This window comes from Sciurus vulgaris, assembly GCF_902686455.1.
Source record: "Sciurus vulgaris genome assembly, chromosome: 13".
Classification (NCBI taxonomy): Eukaryota; Metazoa; Chordata; class Mammalia; order Rodentia; family Sciuridae; genus Sciurus; species Sciurus vulgaris.
The window spans coordinates 86,416,218-86,436,092 of record NC_136474.1 but is presented as its reverse complement, the minus strand read 5'-3'; the positions used below and the strand labels follow the sequence as shown (position 1 = coordinate 86,436,092).

General features: G+C 42.5%; 1 protein-coding gene across 1 annotated transcript; it reads right to left on the bottom strand.

Moving 5' to 3' along the window:
* Positions 1 to 2,328: 2,328 nt before the first annotated feature.
* On the bottom strand, positions 2,329 to 18,340 carry SERPINB12 (serpin family B member 12). Its single transcript, XM_079109388.1, has 8 exons — positions 18,219 to 18,340; positions 12,481 to 12,662; positions 11,595 to 11,726; positions 10,719 to 10,859; positions 9,522 to 9,639; positions 5,318 to 5,460; positions 4,235 to 4,402; positions 2,329 to 3,289 (listed from the first exon to the last, which is right to left on the bottom strand). Exons 2-8 carry the CDS (start codon positions 12,646 to 12,648, stop codon positions 2,885 to 2,887), a joined length of 1,275 nt encoding a protein of 424 aa, XP_078965514.1. The 5' UTR covers positions 12,649 to 12,662; positions 18,219 to 18,340; the 3' UTR covers positions 2,329 to 2,884.
* Positions 18,341 to 19,875: the final 1,535 nt, after the last annotated feature.

The window sequence follows — 19,875 nt, the reverse complement described above, 5'->3', positions numbered from 1 at the left end:
AGGCAACAATCCAAGAAGATTTTCTTACATTATGTCTTTGCTTATTGAATGTATGCCAGTAATCTGCTTTCCTCCTCAGACACACCATAATTCTTGGGCTTACCTTCTATTCTTTCTTCATGTCTACCAAAACTTTCCTTCTGTTATTTCCTGTACATGCTAAGAGAAGCACTTGAACGTGCCCTGTTCATCATTAACTAAATTTTCAGTGTGTTGGTTTTGCTCCTTGACTACCTTTAAAATCTATTTAAATTCTTCTATTGTATTTTTTATTCCTCTGGTAGTCTTCTAATATTTCAAGAGCATTTATCTTTGTGGTTTTCTGAGCTAATCCCATAGATGCCAGGTCTACTTAAATACTATTAAGCATGCCAAAAGTTTTCTAAAATTTTATTCCACATGCTATAAACCATTTTTAGGAAGTCTCCTTTTTGCATCGATATCATAATGTATTTTTTCATATTTAGCACTATTTTTTTCATAATCCTATACTCTTTCCCATATATTTCATCTGGAGTATAAGATGATCTATTCAGAACTTTTGGGTGTCAATAATGGGTGTATAGATTTCTCTCAGACCCACTGTTATTCATCTGAATGCTTTTCAAATCTTTTTCGCCCATCTGTAGCTAGAACTTTGATTCACAAGATATAAAACATTGCTTAGAAGAAAAACTTGTTATACTGGAATGTGGTAACTTGCCAATTAAATATTAAGTCTACAGACTTAATACCTCAGTTAGAAATATGCATGTCTGGAAATTTATTCTGTTATTTTTATTGAGTAAAAAGAAGATGATTTGGATTATTCTGATTAAGTAAAAAGAAAAGGACAAGAAAATGGATTTGGGGACACGAAAGCCTAGCATGAGGAATGTGGATGAAGAATACATGTGGAGTCCATCTTCGTTCTTCATGGAGCAAACAGTCCACCGAGGCGACTGCTCAGCTTCCTCGTGCTGCAAAGCAGCCCAGTTGGACCTCCGTATCATGTTAATGAGTTTATGATTTTGAAAATACCATGCATGCAAAAGAAGTAAACAGCAATCAGGAATGAAGCAACATGTTCTGGCTTGCCCCAGCTCAAGGGAAAAAGTGGCAGGGAGCTTGAGGGGAGAATATTTATTAAACAGTGGAGGAAATCATAAGGAGGACTTGGGTCAAGATAAAAGAGAACACAGTCTGTTTACTAGGGACTCTAGTCTGTTTACCCAGCATCAGAGAGAGGGTCTGGGGGCCTATCCCTCCAGGGTTCTCTTACCAGAATAGTTAGAGTCAGCAATAAAGAAGCAATTGTTTTTGTGTCTTCATTACCTCATTTGTTCCACCAGTTAGTGCTGGATGGAGGGAACCTTGAGTGAAAAGCAGAGGTGCTCGCTCTCCACGTGATTTTCATCATCTGGGGGGTTTTCTAGCAATCACAGCAGCCTACTGACCTGGGTGCTCTGCCTCTGGCCATATTGGAAGGTCAATCTTGCTAGTACAAGAAAGCAGAGAGACCCAAGTTCCCCACTGCCTCACATTACCAGTGGCAGATGTATTACTCCATCAATAAACTTTCACAATGAGAAGGCTGTAGGAAAGCATGGAGTTTATCTCTCACAGCACAAAGGCATCATGAGAGGTGGGGAGGAGGCCAGCATCAGGTCAGGTAGAGATGACCTTCTTACGCCTGAGTTAACTGCTACAGCCACCCTTAACCAGCACAAAGGCAGCCTGGAACAGGAGAGCCACAGGCATGGCAGTGAACTGGACCACAACCCAGAGCAGAAAGGAGACTGGCAAATCCTAGAGCTGGACATGGGAGTGGTCATTCAGGGGCTTTCCCTCAGGGAGGTCACGAACTCAGAGTGCTCTGTAAGAGAACCAAGCTGGAAAGCCCAGGGTCTGAACACTCAGGTGTCATATTTCCAGGGGCCTAGAGCTCCATATGTAGCCAGCAGCCATCCTGGAGAGGACTCCATGTGCTTGATGTCCAGACACAGAACGGCTCCCACCTCATTGCCAGGCACAGACCCCTAGGTCCATGCTGCCGGAGGGCAGGAAGTAGGGAGCTCAGCCATCTACTAGAACATGCCGGATATTTGGCAGCAATTAACTACAGATGGGAATTTTCTAGGAAGGGCATGACAAAGAGACAGAGGGGGAGTGCTTGATGATACTCTAGAGGATTCGATAAGGAAAACTGAGTCCAAACTGTCAAATCCTCTTATCACTTTCCCGAATCAGTGTCGAATTCATAATAGAAATATTCTCCTGCTCTATGCAAAATGAGTGCTGGTTGGGGATTCATGCATTCTTGAGCTATCGTTTAAATACACCCCTGGACTACTCTTTCCCAATTAAAAAGACCTCACAGGATATCTTCCATGCAGCAGAAGAAGAGGAAGAGGCAAGGCCTCTTGCCCAGTGACAGCCATGACCATAACCGCCCTACAGAGCTGAGTTTCCCAAACACATTCCAGTCCAACCTTTTCTCTTGCTACCCGTGTTGAAGTGGCTTCCGAGTTTTCCAGCTCTCAAAGGTACGCTGTCAGTGAGTTTTCAGGATTCCTTCATAAGGAGGTGGGTGTCTTAAATAAAATTAATACCATTCGAAACTGTTGACCAGGTCACAGAGGGTGAATTTATATGCTTGAAAGTTTAGGGTATAAGGGGGAGGGAGGCAGCAAGGGCCCTTCATTAGGAACAGACAGATGAAAATCACCTTCAGGGTGAGCAAAGATCAGGACAAACCCCGGCCGATGGCTGGGGGCAGGCAGCCAGAGACTGTGACAGGATGCCATCGGCTCTAGATATCAGCAGACACACCAGTGCCCACATCACACAGGGGAAGACCACTGCGATTTTCCTCCCACACCCAAGTACTGGACCGTGTGTCCCTTCAAGGACAGCAGACCCTGCCACAGAAAAGAATGGTCTGGGTTTTGTTGTGTCTGATGAAAAAGAGGAAAGGCCGGTTGGCGTTGAACTCCACCCAAGTCGGCAGTGACTTCTCCATGCCCACAGCCCCGCTGGCTGCTGCGGCCTGAGTGCCGTTCTCATCCACCTCCACGAAGGTCTTGTGGATGATCTTGGACAGGTACAGACTGGGGCTGGGAGAGATGCCCGAGAGGTCGGCCTTCGTCTCATCGAAGATATCCGTGATGCCCATGCCTTGGAGGATGGAGTTGAGGTCATAGCTGTCCTCCAGGGTGAGCTGGGGGAAGGAGACGGCGACCTTTTCTTCTGACATGTTCTCTGAGTTAGTCCAGGCCATGATGTTTTCATAGCTCATTTTCCTTTCCAGCTACAAGAGGAAGAAAATAACATTTAGGATCAGATTGTAAACCTGCAAACGATACCCCAATTACTTCCAAGTGCCCAAGTCCATCTTGACAGTCAGTTACCTACAAACTTCAAGGTCTTTCTCTAACCCTCAAAATGGTCTGATTTCATTTAAAACTCCTCCAAGAAAATCTCTTTCCTCTCTAGAAGTTACAGGACAATTTGGGTTCCAGTGTGCTTTGGTGCTTGACAGACTCATGTTCAAAGACCAGCAAAGCTCAGCTGGGTGACTCTGAGCAAGCCCTAACATGCCAAAGTTAAATTTCCTCCTCTATAAAACAGAGATAATACTTTTATGGTCTCTCAAGGATTAAACAAAAAAACATATTTAACCAAGTGCTGGCACACAGTAAATTTTGAATAATTGTTGTTACTGCTTTTGTAATTACTATACTGGCATTTCTCTCTTGCTTTTTCCCTCAATCTATGTTTTTGTCCCTGGGATAAAATGTTACTGAGCCTCCCCAGCCTTCATTAATTCCTTCCTTAGAGTATCAGTGTCTCTACTTTGGTCAAAGTGTTTGCATCTAAAAACAGAATGCAATTAGGGCGTTTTTAGTTGAACTATAGCAAGGTAGTCCGAGGAAGAGCCCAGAAGTCAGCACACTTAGGGAAAAGGAAAAACTATTTCATTTGTGACAATTCTTAAGTCACTCGGCACTCAGACCCCTTGGTCCCAGAAATGACTGCAGAAGGCTATGAATTAAGAGATGAAACTTCTATTCCAATATTTTTGGCACACATTCTTTTGGCTTAAAGAAAACAGAAAAGGTATCTAATCTAATTCAAATTCCAGTGTGGCCTTCGGTGTCTCTGATGGCTAAGATACCATCCTTTCTCGATATGGTGGAGGACAGAGGTGCTGCTCTCCGCGGATCCACAGCTGAACTCTGGAATGAAGACTCACCTCTTGCAGCCCCTTCACGTTGTCTGCAGAACAAGGCGGCAGCAGGACGAACATGCTGAGCTTGCCCATGGTGTACCTCATCTCCAGGACCTGGGCCTGCAGCTCCTCGATGAAGCCAATTCTAAACGTGCCCCGTTGCCTCATCATCTTTACGGTCCTCTTTTCATTCTGCAGGTGACAAGGCAGGAAGTCATGGCTGGGCATGGTGAGCTCACAAACCCCGTGGCCCCAACTTCCTGAAACAGGGCTTCTTTAAGATGAGAAGGGTCTGCACCAGAAGTCCTGAGCCCCGGCAGCAACCCTCCTCAGAGAGCCTCTGCCCACTGATCGCTCAGTCCTTACCTCTGCCAACACTGTCTTCCTGTGCTTTTAATCAGTTCTCAAGATTACTCGTTGGTGAACTTCCCATCCAAACACCTCCCACAGCCTAGTCAGCCAGCGCAAGCCCAGCAAGCTCTCCATCCCCTATGCCTGCTCTGCCCCGGCCCCTTGGCCTCATGCCACCAGTCCCCTCTGACCTGGACCAGCTCTCCACGGCACCCAGCGGAGCCATGGCTAAATGGTAATCACCCACATATTAAGTAACACCCCCTTCCTCCAGAGGCACCCTAACCTCACAATATCCTTGAGGTGGCTAAGTCAGCAATCTAGGACATACAGGAGGAAAAAAATTGTCCCCAGTGACAAAGTGAACCAGCTAACCAGTGGCTGGCTGCCTATTCCAAACCTAGTGACTTTGAACCTGGGTTTGGGGACAAAACACAGAAGCGACTCCTAATGCATGACCAAGTAACTTAGCCTTTGAATTTTCCCCTCAAATCCTACGTTGTAATAATTACATCCATTTCACAATGTTATTTTGGAGAACAAATGAAACAGTGAACAGAAAGTAGACAGCACAGCGCCTGACACAAGAATGCTCAAGGAACATCAGGTACTGACTTTTGCTAAGCCCTAAATGTATGGTAAATGTAAGCCACAACTCAGAGACCTAAGCCTTGGACTGAGTCCACATCCTGCAAATCATGGTCAGAGGAAATCACGAGTGGAATATCTAAAAAACCATGGGCTCTCACACAGTACCTCACTCAGAGAGAAAGGAGCGTCAACCGTGTTTTCACAGTCAAAATGTTTCTCCCATTTGGCCTTGAAGTACACAGCGTTCACCAGCACCAGCACGGTCGCATCACTGACGGTGTCCTTGCTGAATAGCTCCTTGATTTTACCTAAAGGAGTTGTGCCAGAGAATATCCTGAGTGTGAATGACGTCATCAGTCTTCACTGAGACGAGGATTTTTTAATGCATCTTAACATCCCCAGAGTTAGAGTGTCTCATTCAGGAAGTGAGGGTGTTGTGGGCGGAGAAACAGTGGAGGTAAAGGAGAGGAACCCCCACTGCACCCTGAAGGAGGATCCACTCAGACACCGGAACTGTGGGACTCCCCTCCGATTCTCCATTCCACTTTTAATGGACTGGTCATCAGGTAGCTCATACCATGGTTTATCTTTCAAATTAGAGATCCAACCACCTGACTACCTCAGAGTCTCCTCAAGAAAATAGCTATGGTATTAACTGCCTGTTTCAAGCACTTGTCATGGAGTAGTACACGTGGTTACATTTAAACAAATACACATAAAAATGTACATGCCCCTGATAAAAGACCACTTTTGTAGGGACTTTCACATGCCTTCTTTCAGTTCACACCACATAAGCCACAAGAGGCAGGTACAGTTATCTCTTCTTTATAGAACAATAGATTGTGGCCAGTGAGAGGTGATTCCCAACAACCAAGAAGAAGCAAAGCTGGCTAGGCTCAGCCCTGATGCCTTCCACCTCTTGCCCCACAACACACAGCACTGGGTGTGACTGGGGAAGCCCCACACTGTCAGGCCACAGTCCCCTTTTGCACCCTGACGTACCAAATTACCAGTTACTCAAATACAGGCTGCGGTTTGAGAAGGGAAGACCCTTCTACCTCGAGAAGCTCTGGACTTATATTCCAAAATAATACATTATGTTGGCATTGTCTCTACTTAACATTCTCTGGGAGAGACACTGACTAAGGAGAAACAAGATATTCACACTTCAATAAGGATTTCTTTAGTGAACTACTTTTCCCTTGACCCACTGAGAAGAGCCTTGAAGAAATGGGAATTCTGTGGCATGTGGAAGCAGGAAGGACAAATAATTATAGAATTTGAAAATGTTCTCTGAGAAAAGACCAGAGGTAAGCTGGGCCTGGGTCAGCAGGAGGAAGACAGGAGACAGGAAGCAAAAGCCTGCTAATGGAAGAGAGGAGCAGACAGCATTGCACCAGGTAACAAAGAGAGCTGAAATAATCCACCCTTGTTCCCAGGCTGTCAGTCACTAGGAATGTGTGCAGATGCCCAGGGTCATCTTCTTTCTGTGAAGGCGGGTACTCCAAACTTTTTTAGTACATGAACAATTTTCTCAACCCCACATGGGCAAACAAAAAATGCCTTGGTCTGTGTCCAGAAGCTTACCTCGGCCCTGTAGGCTACTAACTCTTAGCCTGAGGGGATGAGTTCATTGGACTTTGCAACCTTGGTGCACTGGAAGAAGGGAGTCCTCTCTAAGCCACACCTGGAGTAACACAGGGCTGGTCTCCAGCCTTCTTTCCCAAAAACTGACAACAAAACCATAGACGCTTCCCCAGGGGTGGTTTGAGTCTCTGACCTGAGGCTCATGGGGGATAAATCTAGGGAGAAATGGAGTGGAGGGACAAGACCAGAAGGAAACCAAGAAATGGGGAAAAAAGATTGCTGACTGAATCCAGAAGCAAGTTCACAATGAAGAGGCTGATCTCCATTTTTTTTTTTTTGATAGTTAATCAGTATTAGATTAATTTTTCCCAAGATAAAATTAATGCAGTCATTTAGCATTGACTACTCCTTTGTCAGCACGGCTATGCACCCAAAACTACCCAAAGAGAAAATCTTATTTTTTTAATTGGTGACTAATAATTGTGTATGTTTATCATGTACCATGTAACATTTTTAAATTTGTAGACATTATGGAATAGCTAAATCAACCCCGTGAACATACACATTATTAATGAAAGTAATCTTTAAATAGTAATGACTATAATAAATAAGACCTCAAGCCTAAGGACATAAACTTTGTTCATGAATATCTTATCATTTTGGGGTGTATTGAGTATTTAATCCAGGGGTGCTTTATCACTGAGGTACATCTTCAGTTCTTTTTAGTTTTTATTTTGAGACAGACTCTCGCTGAGTTGCTGAGGCTGACCTTAAACTTAACTTCCTGCCCCCCAGTGACTGGTATTATAGATGTATGCCACAGTGCCCTAGAAACAAGGTAAACAAACAAACAAACAAACAAAACGCTAGATCATGGATAGGACAGATTCCCCCATAGGAAAACCCTTCATTTGTTTGCACACTTGCACATTAAAATATTTGATACATGTCATAGGAGACATGAATGGGGAGGCAGATAGGCAACTTCTTTATTTGGGTATATTAAAATGTTCAGAGCATTACGAGTCTTTCTTGATGACTCCAGCACTTATCAAACAGTCCTTCACCTGCCTAAGTGGTTGATAAAAATCCTTCTGATCCACCTCGTAATACTTCTCCACTCCATCTTCCTCTCACCGCCTCCTCTACCACCACTCGTCCCGGCCACCAGCTCTTCTGCCTTGGTGCCCCGACCCGACCATCTGTATTCACATCTCCTTCTGTCCACTTCTGATTTGTTCTCCATTCCACGATCACAGTCATCTTTTAAAAACACTCCCCTGCCTTAAACACTTTCTCACTCATTTTTATTCTTAGTTCATCACGTGAAACAAAAAACTCTGAAACCTTCTGTGCTTGGGTGGGTCCTTATTAAGTCAATGCAAACTTGTGTATTAATTGCAAGAAAATATTAGGCACCACAACCATTGCTGTAACTTTGAAATTCACAATAGCTCAAAGAATATTTTTAAATCTGCCATATTATTTTTGTTATATGATATTGTAAGTTCAAGAAATGGAGTCCTAAATAATTTTAATTTAACAGAGGAACTCCTAACTCAATGGATATTTTACTGGGAAGATGGGTGTGATTCTATGGGAAATGAACATTCAGAGCTGAGAACGCTGGTATGATTGCAAACGTGCTAGTGGTCCATACATACCAGCAAAGGGAAACCCCATAAGAAGGCATTAGAAGCATCAAAACAACAATAACAAAAAAAGAGAGTCTGTAGGAGAAGCAATTCAGAATATGAGACTATGGTTATACTACTAAAGAAATGTCATTTTAGAGAATCAAGAAATTTTAAGGAAGTAAGAAACCTTCTTATTCTTACTCTGTCATTCTATAGCCCCGGGCCACTGAGAACCAGCATAATCATCAACACCATGACCGTGTCTAATTTAGCTCCCTTCTTAGTTGCAGTTTGTTTTGTTTTCAATGCGAATATCTCAGGCATGAAAATTCTCCTACTCAAGCAAAGCATTAGCATTTCACAAAGAATAATATTATTCCAAAGCACCCTTCATGTGCTTTTTGAAATAGCCATGTTCCTGAGTTACTTTAAGAAAAGTTGTAAGGAGGACAGTTAAAAAAGCAAGAGGTAGTAAAGACAAGTGTCCATGATGGACACTCCAAGTGCATGGTGGCCAGGAAAGTGTGCTTGATGAGTGGGTTGGCAAGTGAGGAAGTCAGGGCACAAGACTATATTTTAAACATGACTGGAAGGGACGACCAGTTTAGGAGCTCCACATCCCTACAGACCTCTCTTCCACTTAGAGACCTCCATTTTGCTGGGCGCAGGACAGGAAGAGGAGTTCTATAATAGAAGAGCTTCCCATTGGGGTTGACCTCCAAATGTCACCACTGGCCACTGACTCTACATTCTCCTTCACCCAGGAAACATTTTTACACATAGTGAAAAGTTGATAAGAATAAGAGTTTTATTTCCATGTCCGTCTAAGTAACTGGGATCACTTCATAATCTTAACGTCTTACTAAAACTTTAAAATTCATGGAAAGAGTTAACCTCCTGCCAGCATTGGGCGTGGTTGACAGGCATTTCATCTTTATTTATGTTCATGCAAAAGAGCAATAATAAGTAACCAAAATATCCAAGTATTTGAAAAGTTTGATGCTTGTCCCAAACAAGTTTTGAACATAGTCCATGTATATGAGCCTCTGGCCCCAAAAGATTGACGATCTGAAAGTGGGACTTGTTGATGGGTTTTCCCAGATATGGAAAGGAATAGCAGCCACCCTGTGTTTGGTCTTCCTTACCTTGGCATTGAGATTCAACCCAGAAGTTAATCTTTTGTCTGGACTTTTCAGTGTCTTTCTGGAAATCAACACTTTCAATGGTCGTATGGTAAAATTGAATCACACCTTCTAAGTACTCCTGTTCAATGGGAATAAAGGGGAAAGTGCACAACAAGATCATGTAGAGATGCTGGAGTTAAGAGCAAGGCAGTCCTGAGAAGCTGAGGGGAAGGAAGTCCTGATCACCTAACGCTGGGAAAGCAAGCCTTCAGTCTTGAGAGACTTAGCTGTTAAATACTGCTGGTTTTAAGAATTAAAGCCATGCTTAATGCTTACAGGGTTTTCATTTGATTTAATAAAAAAGTTTCCAAAGTCTATAGGGTAATGGCTGCCTGACACTGTGAATGTAACTAATGCCAGTGAATGGTAGGCTTAAAAATGGTTAAAATGGCAAATTTCGTGCTATATGTATTTTTTACCATAATTTTAAATGAATAATGTAATATACCAAAACCATTGATTTGTATAGTTTTAATAGATGAATAGTATGATATGTGAATTTAAATCCCCAAAATTTGTTTGTTTGTGTTTTTACAGTCATTCCCACTGTACGAAAACACACTTATTTTGGTCAGAAGCAGGCCCTCCCCTTCGCCCACCAGCCCAACTCTAAACAGCTGTGACACGTATATGCCACTGGTCACTCCCTCGTGTTTATTCCTTAGTATGTGGCTCCTCCTGGAGACTTGAGGGTAACTAGCGCCCAAGTGGAGATACATTCTACACCAGGTAAAATCTGCTTAGTCACAGGGACAAGACCTGCAGCTCTGGCTCCCAGACCTCCCTTCTGCCACACAGGAAGCTCACTTCCACTGGGGCCACCTGTCATGGCGCCAAAGGGGACTTTAGAGAAGTGCCTTGAGGGCAGCCCAAATCTACCAGGCACCGCAATTGGGGAAGATGTCACTAGAATGTCATTACCAAACCCACACACGTTCCGAAGGCTACTGCTCACATGACCCACTCTGCACACTTACAACAAACCTCATAAACTTGAGTTGAGAGGTGGGTGTGGGGCAGGAGGGGATGGGTCCTGGACACCAGTCCAGAGAGCATCCTCCCATGAAAGAGGTCTGTGTGCCTGGTGGCAGGTGACTGTCCAGCTTTTTAAGTAGCACACTCTGTGATTGCTTTTGTCACGGGTCACACTCAACTCACCGGGCAGATTGGGAATTCCTGGTCTTCATAGAGTCTGTTGGCCATACTCAGGGTGTAGTGAGCTTTGATCCTGCCGATCTTGGAGAGAAGCTTTCCGAAGTAGCAGCTGAGCAGTTCATTCTCGTGGCTGGAGGACTTGGCCTGACAAAAGAAGAAATAAAACTTGACCTTAAACATGAGGATCAGAAGAGTGAAACACCACAAAAGGACAGGTATTCTCAGAGTTGCCTGGTGTCCTCTGCATTACCAGGCAGGGGGCGGCTGGGAAGAAGAGAGAATGGAGGGGGAGGGAGCCCCTGGGAAATCATGGCTCCCAAGTGGAGTCAAGATCGCCCAGGAAAAGTGTGTCTAGGACTCAGCAGTGCACAGGGGCACCCTGGCTTTCTCTGTATTTAAAAGGACACAAGAAACCCAATCGTCTTCCACCTCCCAAATTTCTGAGGTAGGGAGAGCCTGGAGAACATCCTTCCTGTCCCTGGGCTGAGCCGTGACAGCGTTGTGAGTCAGGGCAGCTCTCAGCACAAACAGAGCCACAGAGATGGAGGGAGGCAGATTCCACAGCACCCCGACCCCTGGTTCCCCTTCACCTTCAACCAAACTCCATCCTGGGGGCCCGTGGTGCAGAGGCAGGTGAGTAATGGGGCTCTGAGCTAAGTGGGTTGCTTTTAATCATGAACGGAAGATACTCATTAGGAAGCTAACTCAGAGCCAAGGATGTATAAAAAGCGTAATTAGGAAGGAATCATAGGTCACATGAGGTTATTGCTGTTAGTGGCAGCCAGGACCTAATGTCTGGGGATGAGCAACCCTCACCAGTTACAGACCAGAAGGAGCCGTCTGGGAAGAGGAGGGCGGGAGCTCAGGGCTGCAGCTCACCTGCGCATCCAGAGGCTGGGTCGATGCTTCCTGCCCTTCCGGAGAACTGTCAACCTCCACGGCCTTTTTACTTTTCAAACAGGGGTCAGGTTCTTTGCTTTCATTCTGGGAAAGCTCATTGAAGTGTAATACCTGCGTGATGAGGGGAGAAGGTATTTCAGACAACCCGAACCAGAGGAAGCCTGAAGGGCCTCGGGAACACTTTTATAACATGACAAATAACAGAGACTATGCAGTCAAACAAAATGATCAACAATCATTCACAGGAAGGATCCTGGGGTGGAAGGCAGAGGAAGGAACTGAATGCTCCCTTCCCTCTAGGACTACATTTAAGGTTTAAAAGGCTCTCTCAACCTGCTGTGTTGAGAAGATTTGGGCGACAGGAACAGCTTCAGGAGACTGTCCACAGTGCCAGGTTAGAAGAGATGGCGAGGTCCAGGCCTTGGGGAGATGGTGAGTAGCATATGGATTCTGGATATATTTGGAAAGCAAAGTCAACAGGATCTTCTGACCAACGTGGTATGAAGTGAGAGAGAAGGGTCAAGAAGGACACTGCGATCTCAGGCCCCTAGACAAATACCTGGTGCTTCATAAATACTTAAAGGAATAAGCGAGAGTGAAAGCACACAAATTAAAAATCACCAGCAATATGGTTACCAATAATTATAGAGAGAAAGACTTGTAGACAGATAGCGACAAAGATGATGAGTGGGAAAAGCTATCTGAGCAGGGAGGCTGGGGAAGCTCCATGGAGATGGTAGCTGGAACCTTGAAGAATGATAGAATTGAAGAGAAGGCAGTAAGCAGCCTAGCGTGGGATTCGCATCTGACTTTGAATGTGCACCCAGACTCCAGGGCCTTACACAGCGCCTTCATGGATACGTACCTCATCGATCTGACGTGCACTGTCATTTCTAGCACCCAGGTGGACCATGCCAAGGGCAGCCGAGAGGCTCAGAGGACAGAAAAAGATATTTCTGTGACCCTCATCTTTGCTTATCTCTTGGAAAAGATCAATGCAAAATTTGGTATTTGCTGCAACTAGAGAGTCCATGGTAAAACTGATGTCTGAAACAGAAGAGAAACAAAGAGAAAGAAAATGGTGATTGGAAAAAATAGGCAAATAGACAAGCAAATCATTCCTATTTTTAATACTCAAGATAAAATCATACACAACTATTCAATGTATTAGTAAGAACTAGAAAACTAAGGTCAAGGTCATCATCCTTATATACAAACATTGGTGTTGATAGCACCTTCATACAGAGATCTATTTTGTTTAGTGGTGTGAATTAGTTTCCTAAAGCTACCATAGCAAATTACCACAAACTGTTAAACAGCAGGAATTTATTCTCCTACAGTTCTGGCAGACAGATGTCCAAACTCAAGGCCTTCTCAGAGTCAGCTCTTTCTGGAGACTCTCAGGGTCTTTTCTTCCAGCTTCTGGCAGCCACCAACAATCTTGATGTTTCTTGGCTTATAGACACATAACTCTAATCTCTGCCTCCATTTGCACACGATACCCATAACTACATGGTCCGTGTGTGTGTGTGAGTGTGAGTGTGTGCCCAAATTTCTCCTTTATAGACACCAGTCATTGAAGTAGAGGCCTAAACCAGAATGACCTCATTTAACTTGATCCTCCATGACCCTATTTTAAATAAGGCTACATTCACAGTTGCAGAGGTTAGGACTTAAACAGATCTTTTGGGGACACAGCAATTCTACTCACTTCCTGGGGAACCTCCTTGATTCAGGTACAGTAAGGTCAAAGGCTGCCATTCCCCATGATCAAGTCAGCAGCCAAGAAAACCTCATGCTAACTCCTCCCCCTCCAGAAGCTGTGCCTGGTCTGCCTGAGTCTTTTGCCTTCTGCCCTCAGTGGTCCATGCCTGTGGATTTGCCCAGCAAACAGTCCTGGGTCACAAGCCTCGTCAGCATTCTGGCCTCCACTGACTCATTGCATATGCTGCCTCCAGCACTTGAGGCACTTTAGCCAGTCATTCATATTGTCAAGAGGAAGCAGATCTTCAGAGATTGTGAACCACAGCAAGAGAGGTGACTCTCCTGAGAATAGATTTCTGATCCCTGCCCCCAAGCTACTCTAGATGTAGCAAAAAATCCATGAAGATCTCTCCTTGAACCTGTAACTCACAAAGTAAATGTCTTTTCTTTGGTCTCTGCTTACACATGGTGTGTATTTCCAAGACATAAATGTAAGCCCCTTTATTGTGGTTTTATCATCAGACATGTGCTCCATGAACCGCAGTAAGCATGAAATAAGTTCCTACATGGAGCTGAATGGAGCTCTTTGGCCTTAACATTTTCCCAGTGTAATATATATTCTTGTAGCCAATGAAATCTAATTCAAAAAGATAATCTTAGACAATTTTTTTAAAAAATGGTACCTGATACGAACTGACTATTTTAGGTACATTAGCTTTAATCCTATAATTCTGCAAGATGGATAGTACAGCTCCCCTTTTACAAGATGAGAAAACTGAGGACTCAAATCACATACCCACTTAATCCCAAACTCTTTACTCCTCCTATTATACCCACTATTTCTACAAGACCTGCCCTCAACTCAGGATAAGCTGGTCCCACACCTACCATCTGCTCACATTTTCCCTCCTTGTTCAGTTTCCTCTGTTTTTATCCTTCAATCTTTCCTGCCAAATTTGTACTTGCTTCGTATTTCCCATTTTGCACCTGGGAGGCTAGATTTGAGATATGCTTTGTAATTTAAAACAATTTGTAGGTAATTCTAGGTCATTAGAGCTTTCTCAGGAGCCATCTGCCCTAAGAGATGGGTGTTTTTCAGGTATCCTGCATCCTGGGCGTGTCTGGCAATTCAGTTTGCCTCTTACCCTGGAAAGTCACCTTTGCATTTATGGGAAAATACTTCACATCCAACATATTTTCTGTGCAGCGTGGTTTACATTGCCCACTTAGTAGCCAAAGGTCTACTAAGGAAGTAAAGAAAACAGATACATGAAAGACAGCCTTGCGGGAGGGGATGCCACAGGCTTTGGTTTAGTCATAAAACTTTATAGGAGAGGAAGTCTAATATTTTTAAAACCTTGGTTGCAGGACTGAGGCTGATATTTGCTAAAAATCTTCAGCATCAAGAGAGGAGAAGGTAAAGGCCACCCTCGGTATTTGTCCGCTGCTATTAAAGGAAGATCAGAGGCTGGCAGCGGTGAAGGAATGAGGAGTGTGGATGCAAAGACAGAGTGATCCCGACCAGTGTCCTTAAAGCTCCAGCTTAACTTTGCCCTCGCTGCTTCTGTGGATGTGCCCCTGGCACACAGGGGAAGGGTGTTTCTCTCTGGCATGAGCGCCTACAGAACAGAATGACCTGAGTCTCAAATGCCTTAGAAAGGGTGTGACTGCCGTGAGCCTACTCCCTTGTCAAACTACACAAAACTGAAGCCAGGTGTATCGAAGTGATTTGCAACATCCTGCGGCTGGTCAGAGAAAAGCTAAGATCTCTCGGTACCGGGCCTGCTCTCTACTGGAACATCCGGGTTCCTTCTCATTCTGTGAGCTACAGAACACCCCCAAACTCTGCACGTTTCTGCCTGAAAGTTCTGAGAACTTGTAAAGTACTTTCCATGAGTCTCCTGAGATGGCCGCAGCTACTATGGTGGTGTCACCCCCACCAAGTCTCCTTTTCTGAGAGTCACCTGGCTACAAGCCACAGACTGGTTCTAAGCTTCCATGATAGGTCTCTATGCTGCTCTCACGCCGCCTGACCCACCAAAGGAGGCGTGAGAATGACGGTTAATAGAAAAAATGACTGAAAGGAAGAAACAGCCCGAAGGTTGCAGTAAATATTACACGACGGGATGTGAACGCATATAGTAGCAAGGTCTTTCCTGGCTTCATGCAAAGTTTAAAATGCAAGGGGAAAAGGACCATTTATTAACTTGATTAAAACATCATCTAACAACCACCTTCTGATGGATTGTCTTGGAGATTCATTTTTTAATTAGAAACTGTCTAAATCTTACAGTAACCTAATTCTTCAATGACCATGTATAAAATTCTCCCGCTGGGTCAGTTCCAGTGTAAAAAAGGATGAACTGAATGAGACACAGTTTCTGCCTTTGAGAAATCCACGATCCAACAGAGCAGGAAAAGTCCAAGAATTGACCCAACTCATCTGCTGCTTTAGAAGTCAGGAGGGTGGTTACCTTTGAGGATGGGTGGGGCAACCGTGTTAAGCGACAGATAGGAACAGACAGATAGCGACTAGTCAACCGACTCCCTAAAAATAGCAAACAGAAAAACCACGATTTCTAGGGCTTGCCATTTCCAATATGGTCACTGTGGTCAATTTCAAACTACCAATAATACATCCCCGTACCAGAGTTGGGAAAAGATGAACAGAATCTGCTCTGCTGGGCCTCCCGGGCACCAGCAGGCCTGAGCAGGAAGGAGACGTCCAGGAAGCTGGTCGTGTGTCCTGTCTTGGTCTGGGTGTTGGCTGCACAGGAGACCTACACTTATTTCTTATGCACGTGTGTGTGCCCGTGTGATCACTTGTTTTCACTTCAAATCTGCCTTCCTGTTGATCTTTTTAACGCTCACACAATTAGATCGCTAGATCTAAATTTTTAAACTAATATCTTCTTGTTGGTCATTTTTATTAGTTTCCCATTTTTCGTATTATGAATTTGACAGTAAACATCTTAATAAATATAGCTTTTATCTTCATTCATCCTATTTCTTCAGGATATCTTCTTCAACGTGGAATTTCTAAGTTAAATATTGAAAGATTGGTTGACTTGCACACTCTGAACCCAAAGCTTACACAGGAAGCCGCTGCAGCATTGTCTCACGCTCTTCAGGTAATGTCACTGTGATTTTTGATAATTTAAAAGTTAAACAAAAGTTTTAGCAGTTTTTAATTTGCATATTTTTGATACTCACATTTGAACATTTGGCCAGGTGTTCTTTTCTGTTTATAAATTCTCTGTTAAATGTCTCTCATTATACTCCTTTCTTAATTGTCTATTAGAGTCATGATCATTTACTTATTATTATGAATTCTTCATGTTATACACACATTTCATTTCTAAGGATTGTTTTACACACATTATCCCTAGAGGCTGTGGCTTCTTCGTTTTCAATTGTTGTTACAGAATTATTTGTACTCTTATTTACTTAAAATTGTCAATATTTTTGATGGTACCCTGCATCACTTCAAAACTTTGAAAGCCAAGTGTTTTTACTTTAATTTTAAAGTTCCATCTACTTCCAATTTTTATAAGAAAGGAAAGCTTCCTTGAAAGGTGTTATCTAAAGTTGTTGGTTTTAAAAATTCCTAATATTAGTTATCTTAATTTGTAGCAATTTTCCTTTATTTTTTCTTTTTGATGCTTTGTTTGTTTATCTGCTCGTTGATTTGCCGTGCGGGGGTTTGAACCCAGGGCCTAGAGCATGCTGGGAAAGCTCTCACCACTGAGCCACAGCCACAACCCATTTTGATGGGTTTTAAGGAATCCCCACACAATCTCTTTGAGTTGGTTGGTTGTTTTCTGGCTTAGATATTCATGTGAGACCTTCTTTGACTTTTCTCCACTCTGTCCTCCCACTGCTGTATATAATAACCACACTACACTTTGTTCCTCTTTCTTTCCTTATTATACTCTAATGTACCTGTTTTTTTATATTTCTGTCTTTACTTATAAAACATAATGCTTAATTTTTTAAATTCATCTTTATATCTCATCAGTAAAGAAAGCAATGGCAACAGCATATAGGAGCATTTTATAAGTATTTAAGGATTGTTTTGCTAGCATCTGCCCATTTTTGTTGTAGAAAATCTAATGTCATATTAGTGACATTATTCAAACATTATACATTCTGCAGGCAGCTGAATAGAGCTTAGAATTTTGAAATAGTTCTTTTATTAAAATACGGTTTCTTTTATAGTGAAAACTTAAAATTTTAGAGTAGATAGATGTTCTAACAACCCAGTATATTCTAACTGAAATTGTTCTTTCTTACATGCAATAGGAAGAAAAACTTTATATTCCAAAAATATTTCTGGGCTTATAATTTCCACAAAACCACTAATAATCCAAGAATGAAAATCCATTTTTACCCAGGTAGATGCTATTCTACTGGAATAAATACTCAAACCAAATTATAACAAATTAAATAATAAACCATATCTAAAAACAAGGACATACTTGTAACAGATGCAATCAGAAGTGTTTTCCAACTTATAGGAAAGAGGTGTCTAAACTCACACTGTTTAAAATATAGATATTCTAAATACCATTCCATTTTATATTTCAGAAATAATTCACTAAATACAATCTGTCAAGGACGTGAAGACAAAAACAATTATTCAAACATTCCCATTGTTTAAAAAAAATCAATCAGATATATCAACTATCTGACCAGATGGTCAGAGGCTGAGAAAGATGATTGATCTTCCAGGGAGTATTGCCACATCTGCAGAAAATTCAAGCCATCATAACGTGAACTGCTGTTTTCAAAAGGCTTAATAACAATAACCTATCATTCAGTTGGGTTTCTATTATTTTAAGCAACCCTCCAATGCAGTGTTCATCATTAAAAATCATACCAGGCACTGTGAGAATTTACCTTCTTGACTTCGGAGTTGCTGCTGACAGCTGGCCGGGTAAGTTTCAATCCACACCCTGTCAGGGATGGGAATTTATCAGCTCTGCTCCTCCCAGAGTGGCACTTGTCCACGTGTCATTAATCTAGGGTAAAATTGCAATTCATTGAAGAAACGGAAAAGTGTGGCAGGTGCTTTTAAAAAGAAAGTCGCATTCTCAATTCTTTGAACTAAATTAAATATTTAAACTATTATGCTTTTATTTTCTTTGCTTTTCCCAGTTGGGTCTTTTCATAGAACCCTGAACATAGTATTTGATCCACACTTTTTTCCCCAAATCTCTATTCTAGATTTAAAAAAAAAAAAAAAAAAAAGAATAGAGATCTATTTTACTTCATGTGCTTACTGCCATGGATGAACTCTTCATGTTTAAATTTTTGTTAGCCTACATTTTTTGTATGCAACTTCTATTATATGGGACCTGAACATATGTTTTCAGCTATTTTCAAAGTTGTCATTATTATTGTTATTTTCCCTGTGGTGGTGCTGGGGTCAGGCAGAGTATTACCATTTTATTATCTACCAGAATACCAATCAGAGCACAGACATTATCAAGATATGCTAACAGAGAAAGAGGAACATTTCTGGAAGAAAACTAACTTATTCAAAACCAAAGAACTGCTGTAGCTATCTCTAGAAAGACTGATAAATTTAGCTTCCTGAGTCCCATGGCCTATTTACCTATGTTTCCTATTTGTTTCATCAAGGGTTTTAAGGCTCAAGACACTCAACTTTTTTTTTCTTGAGAGACTTCTTAAAAGCCTTTCACAGGACAAACATATTCAACAACTGAAAAAACAAGTTTTTAAACAGAGCCCAATAAGATCCCAATGTTATCTGTAGTCCTAATGTACCAGGATCCTGACTTGCTAACCACACCTGCACACTTGGGGTCGGTTACAAAGCCTGTAACAACTAGTACTGACATGATTTAGGGGCAGAATGAGGAGTCCTCCCTGGCTTGAGATCCTCTTTAGCCCACACATCTTTCTTTTCTAACTTCTTGTCACATAGCAATGCTGTCCTATTTGTAGTCCCAGAAATACAAGGATATTAGATATAGGGAAGTTCAAAAGAAAACTCTTTCAAAGAAGGGTGTTGCCTATTTACGAAGAATAGGAATAACTCGAGCAACTAATACACAAGTGAATAAGTGAAAACCATTTTCGTGAAATAAGATATTGGCCAATGGGAATCAGTGCCCAAGCATCAGAGTTTCCCAAGTCCCAATAGTAAGCAAAGGGAACAAGTACGCTATTAGTCGTTTTCACTCCATGGCCACTTGGAAACCCTTGTATGTTTGTTCCTCTAAATGCCTCCACAAAATTTTAAAAATTAGTCTGGCCATTGGTCACAATTTGCAAAACGTTGGAAAATTTTAGTATGCAAGTCAGTCAGTACCTTCTGCCAGTTGATCACTACTTTATGCAGTTGCTGCCTGTCACGGCCTCTTAGAAAGGGTACTGTTTACAGGTAGAACAGGATAATTTTGCCTGGCCACCTGGATTTGTGATTGTCACATTTGTTATTGCCGGTTGTTGATATAACAAATTGCACTGGGTTTCTGGGTACCTGAGCAGATTCAAAGCTTGTCTGATTATCTTTAATCTAGGATTGCAT

Coding starts and splice junctions, on each gene's coding strand:
- SERPINB12 (XM_079109388.1), bottom strand. CDS start 12,648: ATGGACTCTCTAGTTGCAGCAAATACCAAATTTTGCATTGATCTTTTC. Junction 5,461..9,521: donor GGTTGAATCTCAATGCCAAG/GTAAGGAAGACC, acceptor CAACTCCTTTAG/GTAAAATCAAGGAGCTATTC. Junction 3,290..4,234: donor ACGTGAAGGGGCTGCAAGAG/GTGAGTCTTCAT, acceptor TTCCTCTTGTAG/CTGGAAAGGAAAATGAGCTA.